This window comes from Palaemon carinicauda, chromosome 17 (genome assembly GCF_036898095.1).
Source record: "Palaemon carinicauda isolate YSFRI2023 chromosome 17, ASM3689809v2, whole genome shotgun sequence".
Taxonomy (NCBI): domain Eukaryota; kingdom Metazoa; phylum Arthropoda; class Malacostraca; order Decapoda; family Palaemonidae; genus Palaemon; species Palaemon carinicauda.
Window position 1 is genome coordinate 20,842,566 of NC_090741.1, and position 10,574 is coordinate 20,853,139.

At 36.2% G+C, this 10,574-nt stretch overlaps 1 protein-coding gene across 1 annotated transcript; it reads left to right on the plus strand.

The window, feature by feature from the left end:
• Positions 1-989: 989 nt before the first annotated feature.
• Positions 990-1,673, plus strand: LOC137656240 (uncharacterized). The gene is made up of 2 exons (XM_068390411.1): positions 990-1,391; positions 1,602-1,673. The coding sequence occupies exons 1-2, from the start codon at positions 990-992 to the stop codon at positions 1,671-1,673; spliced, it is 474 nt and encodes a 157-aa protein (XP_068246512.1).
• The last annotated feature ends 8,901 nt before the right edge of the window (positions 1,674-10,574 follow it).

A 10,574-nucleotide genomic window follows, 5' to 3' on the forward strand; every position in this document is an offset into this window, starting at 1 on the left:
ATAAATATATATATATATATATATATATATATATATACTTACAAAAGCTGGTCTAAAGTAAGTTGATTATTTCATTCAAGTATTTCATTTGTGTATCTAAGGCCCCGTCCACACGAGCGAGCACTGCTTGGTAAGCTTTGCTCGGTGTGACGTCAGAAATGGAGAAACCGCGAGCAAAGCTTCGCACAGGGCTTCCCTGATGTTTAGCGAAGTATCAAGGCTTTGCCTGGCAAGGGTTTTCCCTGACGGAAATTCGTCTTCCAATAAAGGGATAAAGCTGTCACACTAATGACATGCCGTCACTTTCGAATATATACATCTGCTTTTGCATATATATATATATATATATATATACATATATATATATATATATATATGCAGACATACATACATACACTCACTCATATATATATATATATATATGCAGACATACATACATACACTCACTCATATATATATATATATATATATATGCACTGCTTATAAATTATCAATACTCCTAATTAAGGTAAATCTTATAAACAAAGAAATTAAATAAAAGCTCTAAATTGCAACTTATGCAGTGTACTGTATTATTACATATATCTTAATAATAAATTATCTTTCTCAGCTTTATATTATTTATTGAACTCATTTCCTTAAAATATCTGTGCTGCTTACTATTTTGTTTACGTTTTTTCATGATATTGTTATAATTTCGTTGACGATGAATGTTTCAGGGTTATTTGTTGCTACGTGCTTTATCTACTTGTTGACTTTCTCAAACGTCTTCATACACAGATATGTCTGTGCCTCAATATAATTTGAGTATATAAATTACACCTTGCCCTTATCCTTTTACAAACAACTATATTCACTTCACGTTAACAGTATAGAATAGCAGAAAAATTACGTCACGGGACAGTGGAGTTCCTGTCACACCTGCAGTACCCTAGACGGCCACGGCCCACGAGCTGTCAGTTCTCGCCTTCCACCTTCAACCAGCAGACATGTCCAAGGAACACTGGTCTCGACAATTAACTCTGAACCTAATAGAGTTGTATCGACAACACCCATGTCTGTGGGATGTACGAAAGGAAGTGTACAAAGACCTTGAGGCACGAACTGCAGCAATTAAAGAAATCACTGCACATCTAAAGCAATATGTTGCAAACATGAATGAAGTTGAGGTTAAGCGTAAACTAGCTCTGCTTCGAAATCAACATCGGAAGGAAATGCGGAAAGTAAGTATGGGCAAAAAATCAGGAGCTGGAAGCGAAGAGCAGTACACACCAAAATTATGGTGCTTCAACGCCTTATCATTTTTAAATTCCGGTGATACAGTACGGTCATCACTGTCAAACCTCGACAGTAGTAAGAAGACATCATTTGCGGAATTATCAGACCATGAGGTATGTATAGTATCTCTTTCTCGCTCTTTTATTTATTTATTTAGTTATTGCTTTTAAATGCCAAGTTACCAGGCAGGCTGGTAGCTTGAACTTGGAAGTGTTTTAACAGTTGCTAGTTTGCCATATCATTATTTAGATGCTCATGAGAATGTTACCTTATTAATCTGCTATCCAAACCTGTACTATACTTATCTTCAAATGTTTTCAAAGCAATATGGTTCCGGGAAAGACAAAGTTAATAAAAAACTAGCTTCCTGGGAAAACACAAACATTGAAAGTTGAATACCCATAAAAACCGTTTAAAACCAGAAAAATCAAATACATGGTTTTTGATTAAAGAAACAACAATGTTTTTGTCAACCCTGTTTATTCCCATTATACATTTATGCAATGAATTGTTGCATAGTCAATACCCATATATTTACTACCCCACTTATATTTCCAACATTATAAGAAACATTTCCGCTGTCATTAAGAAATTTGTTTTGCCAAGACACTGCTCCTTCACCCTGAAAATACTCCATATACTTTTCTCGCACCACCTTTCCCTCAATGCTGGCATTACACCCCACCACCTGAAGTCCTAACAAATCTGCACTCGTTTGTCGCCACTCCCCTGGTGCAACGATCACATCAGAGAGACACTCGGTTTCCAAGCACCCCTCAGGCTGTGAATACTGGTTTATTTCATCTTTCCGTAAAAAGTTGTGGAGAGCCGTACATGCAAGTACCATTATGTCAACTTTTTCCGGGGGTAAATTCATTTTCCACGGTACGTCGTCCTCTGGAGAGTCGATATGAAAATATCATTTCGCTTGTAGTTTGTTTCTGGTATGGATATGGCTTCATTATATGACGTTGCAAAGGAAAAGCATCGTCTGCTAAAAAGACAAATGGCAAGGTTTTATCGCTCCCAGGTAGCTTGGTATCCTCTGGCAATCCGGCAGTGTGATTGACAATACGCTGACTGATACTGGTGTTCGCCCACACACCTCCGTCAGACACCCGTCCATTTACACCAACATCTACATAGATGAAATTTGAATTAGCATCACATATAGCCATAAGAATGATACTGTAAGTGCCTTTGTAGTTATAGAAATAGGACCCACTACCAGTCGGCTGCCGTATTACAATATGTTTGCCGTCAATGGCTCCAAGGCAGTTTGGGAAATTCCACATTCTCCAAAAATCGTTGCTCACATTTTTCCATTCCTCTGGTGTTGAAGGCGTCTGCAAATACAAAAAGAGCGCATAAATACACTTAACCAATATGACGTTATATTTGGATGCTCCATTAAGTATCTCTCTCTCTCTCTCTCTCTCTCTCTCTCTCTCTCTCTCTCTCCTCATGAAATACTGTGGTGGGTGTTATTGTAACTATCATCAATAAGTCTTTCCTTATTTGTAATACTATAACTCAGTATTTGAATATTGGTTAATTGTAATGAATCCCACCACGCATTTCGTTATTACTCTAATATAATTTTCAAATGGCCTGGTAAATTATATCCCTTTGGAAACTGGTGTTACTTTATCAGACCGAACCACACTGAACAATTAAATGTGGAGGTTGCCAATATATACACAATGTCAAGTGTACTTCTTGGTTACCAATAGTATCAAGCCTTTTAAGAATATGTACACACACACGAAAAATTCAACCAAATAAAACTAATCAATGCACGTGTATTTCAGATATTCAATGATCCACTTCTGTTGGAAATTGACGAACCATCTGTTACTCCAAGATCACCAGTTGCTTCGCCATCAGACATTCCAACAGTCTCTGGTATGACTGACACTATTTCCTCAACTCCATCCGCTAATGTGAATAGCCAGGAACGCAAGGCCACACCAATATCGGTAACGAGAGGAAAACTTGCAACTGCCCCTTCTTCAACGATCAGAAAGCGAGCAAACAAAACGCCTTGTGCCCCTGATGATGTATTACAGGAAGCTCTCCATCAGCTGAAAACACTAACATCACCCGAGGATATGATTAATAATGATGAGTGTATTGCTTTAAGTGTTGTAATTGCTAATGACCTCAGACAAATGTCTGGGGGAGAACAGAATTTATGCACAAAAACTTATTAATGACATCCTGTTTTTAGGTAAATTAGGCAAGATTTCTGCGTCAACTAAGATTGTAGAGTGAGTTGTTAGATACAAATGTGTTCATAGATAGGCCATATCACAATTCACAAGTGGTAAATATAATTGCATGAACGAAACATGTCTAAAGATAATATGTTTGAATTATTTTGAATATTTACTTATTCATATTTAGCATTGTGCATATTGTACATGTTGACATGTATAAACACAATAAAATTGGTTACGTTCGTAAATATAGTTTGTTTGAAAAATTATGATATCCCGTTCATTATCCTTCTCTGGGTCCATGTACGATTAGTTATTAAGTTACTCCTTAAGTGAAAGTTATTTTCTTTTAAACTCGATTTGTTTCAGTATATGCATAATACGTTCATAAATAAATCAAGGTGGAGTATTTTAATGCATTTAATGATGCAGTTCTGCATTATGCATACATGCACCATTACTATATACTGATTACGCAGGCTATATACATAGTGTCTCCTGATGACATAATCGTGTAACAAGTTAATGGCAAAAATAAATTGATCCTTTCGCAATAAGCAAAACGCACACACTCCGTGCCATTACCTATGATTTTTATGACATCGATCTGAGCTAAGATAACTTATCAGACAGTGAATGATTTAAGGAGGCCACTTGGTAATGTGCACCCACCCCCCCACATGGAAATGAATACTAGAACATTGTTTTGTTTCAATAAATCATTAGTTAGGAGCAAAATTTCCTTGGTTAATGATTTCTTCAACTACTACTACTACTACTACTACTACTACTACTACTACTACTACTACTACTACCACTCATACTGGTTTTACCACTTTTTCTACTAATACTGCTGCTTTTTAATACTTGCATTTGTAAAAGCAACTTCACCGGTTGATTTTTTTTGTAAGCTATATCTGTTGTAATCAATGTAACAATTATAATTCATTCACACTCTCTCTCTCTCTCTCTCTCTCTCTCTCTCTCTCTCTCTCTCTCTCTTAGTACATATGATATATATGTGCATATGATGTACATCATGTGTGAGTGTGTGCATACATATAATTATTGTTATAATTATTGTTATATGTGTACTGTATGTGTGCACGTTACATATATAAATGATAATCATAAGTACACCCCAACCTCTACGAGAGATTTCTAGATCCGGCACTGTTATCAGATATACGACTGGTGTGAATTTGATGTTTAACGTATGGGTAAGTCTCACCTTAAGGTATTCTTCCCTCAGGACTTCATAGATTTGTTTACAGGTTTCTGGAATTATTGCACTCAAACTCTGCTTGGAAATCCTTGTGCTGTATTGTAGTGATCTGTAGCTGCATCCTGTTGACAGAAAGAGTAATGTTGCATGCAGTCGAGCTTCAGCTGAAATACTTTGCCTCATGTTGGTATCTTCTTTCATTATATATGGTTCCACTTTCGATAAGATTTTATAAAAAGTGTTAGGGTCCATTCTCATATAGTTGATGAAATCTGCCTCATGACCATGTTTCAGTTCCCGCAATATTGTCATGCGACTTCCAATGTCTTCTCTTCTTCGTAACCACTCTTTACACCACATCCTTTTCTGCTTTGTTGCTTTTATCTTTGCACACATTGCTATAACAATAGACAGCGCGATTTTCTTTTTGCGTGTCCTGCAATCCATGCTGCCCCACACAACTTGATCCTGTATAAGTCACTCACTGCCAGTCTTTCACTACCCAACCACCGTCGTTTGGACAAGAGCTTAAATGCGTTCGACAGGCTTAGCTCGCAAAGAGGCAAAGTTTACCGAGCAAAGATCGCTCGTGTGGACGGGGCCTAAGAGATGTAGAGCCAGCTGGTAAGGTGAGTTTCATTCTTGTAGGAATAAATATATGTATGTAAATTATATGAGACTGACATCATTCATTTAGTTGTATTTCCATTCATTTCCGTATATGTATATTTGCTTCATTTTAAAGAATTAAATTTTCATTTCCTGCAGTTTGGTTAAGAAGTTTTATGTAAACTTGTTAAAAGGAATGCTGTCTGACAAACGCTAGGGATTGCATCCTGTTTCCTCATAGTTGGAAAATGCATAAAGATTCTACACTAAAATTTATTCTGCTTTTTGATGGTATAAGAGGAGGTGGGCGGAGTTAGCCGAGGGTGCTCCTTTGTTGGGTGACGAATGGAACCCTTCTTCAAACTGCAAAGTTGGCAGCCTGACGCCCCAAGGAACCACCTGGACCTTGTGCATACGTACCAAAAATGTTGCTTGAATTCACAAGATCCAGAGTGTATCAGGATGATATACATACATATATATATATATATATATATATCAGAGAGATCAAGCCTGACCCTCTGAAACAGCCAATGCCAGACAGTCTTCTCACCAGGATCTATCCAGCCACTATGCATAACCTCTCCAACATGCACAGTGTTTCCTCTAAAACGTGCATAGGGTCTCCTCTGATATGTGCACAGTGTTTTCTCATATGTGAATAGTGTTTGTTCAGACATTGGAATTTCTGTGGTTCAAATTGTAAGAAGTGCCATGAATATATGAGTACAGTTATATTACTGGCCCCGTGTAATTAGGTTAAACAGTGAAGTGTATTTATTTTGCTTAACTCTTCGGTAACCTTGTGTGAGCCTAAGGACGTAAGAGTAACAGTTATGCACATGTAAGCGTAATTGTGATTTATTGTTTATAAGTGCTAAAGTGTCATTTATTCATTAATTATCAAAATTTTAAAATTTTCATAAATTGATTACTAGTGAAACATGTGATTGCATAATTTTTTTAAGTGTAATTTTTGTCTTAGTCTGAGCTCTAGTTCAGATTTAATATTTCGAGTGATAAATATTTCGGTGTTAATTTTTTAATTGTTATTTTTTTATATAGAATATATTTATTTTTGTTAATGTGCATATTATTTCAATCACCAACACTTATTTCGGTGCTTTGCTCATAAACCCTAAAAAAGAACCAAAGTAAGAGGTTGATTTAAGAATAGTTCCCCTTAAAAGTAAAGTAATCACCAAGAATTGGTTTGAGTGTAAAGTAAAGAGATTTTTAGATATTCAGTGTTCATAAATATTGTCGTCTGGGAGTTGCATATTATTCTTAGAGCTCGGAGGTATTTCCTTTTGTATCAAATTACTTATTATAAAGCAGGTAAGCTTGGGAGCCCGGGAATTTACGTAATTCGCTAGTCCTAATGATATATATATATATATATATATATAAATGCGTGTATATATATATATATATATGCGTGTATATATATATATATATATACACACACATATATATATATATATATATATGTATATATATATATATATATATAAATGTGTATATATATACATATATATATATATATATATATGTGTGTGTGTGTAAAATACAAATGACAGTGTTCGGTACCGTTTAATGCATGCTGAAGGTAAATCTTATCAATAATAATTTAAGCAATTTTTTGTAATCAAGTAAATATCGATAATTTCTCTGGAATCACTGGGAATGGTAAATCAAAATTCACGGTGAATAGGAAAAGGATGTAACTTGAACCACTTTTCTTTTTAAATGGTGGCAAATTGCATCCTCCTTAACAATATATCAAAAGAGGTAAGCTGTAAGTTTTATCACAAAATTCTGAAACCCTAATCTAAGTCGTAGCATTGAGGAAACAGTTGATCCACATATCTCAAGAAGTGTGTTCATAGTACTTTGAGAAATCAACAGTCCTATATAGACAGTGCCTCTTAAGTCTCAAAGCGCTCCTTCAATGGTCTAAATATTTAATATTCTAAAGAAGAAATGGCAGCTTCCTTCAAAGTTTTCGCTGTATTCAAGTGAAATATGATTGATAGTAAGTTTATTGAGAATTAGATTATTACTATAAAGTTAAGGACTCTTCATCTAGTTAAGTAAAATTCGGTTTATTAGATTTTATTAGATTTATGAACGTTGGCTAAATAGCCCAGTGTTGGAGCCTGCAAGCCCATTCAGCGTCACAGTGCATCTGAGAAAAGACATAGCGTTACACTATGAATTAAAAGTTAGAGGAAGCTGGACAGAAAGATGGAATGAAGAGAAAAAGAATTAAGTTGAAGTAAAATATAAAGCACAAGAGACAGAAGGAACGTTCCTAAGACGATGAAACAATACTTATAGTTCTATATAATGACTCTTTTAATGTTTGACCAGTTGTTTAAGGGAGGATGAAAAGGTTTCTGAAGATACTTGGCAGAGAGAGAGAGAGAGAGAGAGAGAGAGAGAGAGAGAGAGAGAAATGCGTCCATGTGACATTTAAAAATCGAAACAAAATGCTCAATGAGTAGAAATAAAAATATATCCATGTATTATTTCACGATTATGAAAAGCGATTTAGAAATGTATAACCTTAATGACAAAAGAAAATTTATATTCGGTTTAATGTCACAAGAAAAAATCCAATAAGATTTTTTTTACAATAGTTCCTAAGGACGGTCAAATACTGACATGTTTACCTCAAAAGGCATAAAATTTTAACTTCAGTTGAATGATAGCAGTCTGGTGGTTTTATTACAGCAATAACCTTTTTACTTGGCCGCATAATAGTCAATAGTGAGATTGCAAGAGGACCTTGGATGGTAGAGGGTCTCAGTTTACGAGATTTAGTAGGGCATATTCTGGTCAAATGGCTTGGTACATTAGACCCTTGAAGCTATCTCCTTGGGTGACATCAACTCAGTGGTTTATTCTGTTTTCTGAAAATCATATGTTTACTTTATTTAGCGCACTTTCCATGTACAAACAGAACCATAAAACAGTTACAAATCTGAGAAGGTCTCCGAATAAAGTATCAGTATTTTCATTTAACTTTGAACGAAACCTAAACATTACGAACTCAAATACTATTGTAACACATTGTTATTCTCTTTACTTATCTTCCTAAAAGATGCAAAATAATGTGTCTCGTCTCTTTATTCTATAATTCAATTTGGAAACCCACTTACAAAAGCCAAATCACTATGATCTCCATTTGCCCGAAACATTACGTGTTTCAGGACTTGGAACCTTTGCAAGTGATCTTAAGAATATCTTCACAATCAATAAAGGTCAGTTCTTCAGTCTTTACAGAATCAATGAAGCTTATTGACTATTCCGATTAAAAATAACCTCAAAACACACACAATATTAACGTTTATACTCTCTCTCTCTCCTCTCTCTCTCTCTCTCTCTCTCTCTCTCTCTCTCTCTTATTCGAAATTGTAAAACTTGTATAAAAATTTAGGGTCTCCTTCACCATTTTCAAAAGGGAAACGGGCTATGACGGCTTCTCTCATTAATCTCCATCTCTTCCAAGAACACTATCGTAATACGTTCCAGAGCAACCGACTAGTGTAGCTCAGAGGTACGTGCACTTGAGAGGTTTCATAATCATAATGATAATTTCAATGCATTACGCTTCTCACCGAGCAAAATCACAAATAATCTAAACCATAGCTATGAAGTGAAGACCGATTGTCACCTATATATATATATATATATATATATATATCACAAGCACACGTGATTTTAATTAATGTAAATATCACCCACGAATGGCATTTAATGCCGAATTCTATCTGGGAATATATATCCACTTGGAATTCATTATATGGTAACAGCTTCTGGCCGGGTGGGGATTCGAACCACCACCTGTTCGGCTGGAGACTATGCCTGCAGTGACTCACGATTCAGCTATCATGGTGGAGATGGGTTTATTTCAAGTCTGTGAACAGATTCCTGAATTCGACAGGAATATGTACGGGAACTTGTCATAAACTTTTAGTCTCTCTTGATAGCTCAGTCGGCATGGTCACTGCAGGCATAGTCTCCAGCCGAGGTGGTGGTTCGAATCCCCACCCGGCCAGAAGCTGTTACCATAAAATGAATTCCAAGTGCATATATATTCCCAGATAGAATTCGGTATTAAATGCCATTCGTGGGTGATATTTACATTAATTAAAATCACGTGTGCTTGTGATATATGTTCATTAAAATAACCACGTGTTGCAAACTCACGATTCAGCTATCATGGTGGAGATGGGTTTATTTCAAGTCTGTGAACAGATTCCTGAATTCAACAGGAATATGTACGGGAACTTGTCATAAACTTTTAGTCTCTCTTGATAGCTCAGTCGGCATGGTCACTGCAGGCATAGTCTCCAGCCGAGGTGGTGGTTCGAATCCCCACCCGGCCAGAAGCTGTTACCATAAAATGAATTCCAAGTGCATATATATTCCCAGATAGAATTCGGTATTAAATGCCATTCGTGGGTGATATTTACATTAATTAAAATCACGTGTGCTTGTGATATATGTTCATTAAAATAACCACGTGTTGCAAACTCACGATTCAGCTATCATGGTGGAGATGGGTTTATTTCAAGTCTGTGAACAGATTCCTGAATTCGACAGGAATATGTACGGGAACTTGTCATAAACTTTTAGTCTCTCTTGATAGCTCAGTCGGCATGGTCACTGCAGGCATAGTCTCCAGCCGAGGTGGTGGTTCGAATCCCCACCTGGCCCGAAGCTGTTACCATAAAATGAATTCCAAGTGCATATATATTCCCAGATAGAATTCGGTATTAAATGCCATTCGTGGGTGATATTTACATTAATTAAAATCACGTGTGCTTGTGATATATGTTCATTAAAATAACCACGTGTTGCAAACTCACGATTCAGCTATCATGGTGGAGATGGGTTTATTTCAAGTCTGTGAACAGATTCCTGAATTCGACAGGAATATGTACGGGAACTTGTCATAAACTTTTAGTCTCTCTTGATAGCTCAGTCGGCATGGTCACTGCAGGCATAGTCTCCAGCCGAGGTGGTGGTTCGAATCCCCACCCGGCCAGAAGCTGTTACCATAAAATGAATTCCAAGTGCATATATATTCCCAGATAGAATTCGGTATTAAATGCCATTCGTGGGTGATATTTACATTAATTAAAATCACGTGTGCTTGTGATATATGTTCATTAAAATAACCACGTGTTGCAAACTCACGATTCAGCTATCATGGTGGAGATGGGTTTATTTCA

What these genes read in the sequence shown, in the direction of transcription:
- LOC137656240 (XM_068390411.1), top strand. Translation starts at nt 990, where the DNA reads ATGTCCAAGGAACACTGGTCTCGACAATTAACTCTGAACCTAATAGAG. An exon ending in CGGAATTATCAGACCATGAG is followed by an intron (nt 1,392 to 1,601) that starts GTATGTATAGTA and finishes ATGTTTTCAAAG; the next exon opens with CAATATGGTTCCGGGAAAGA.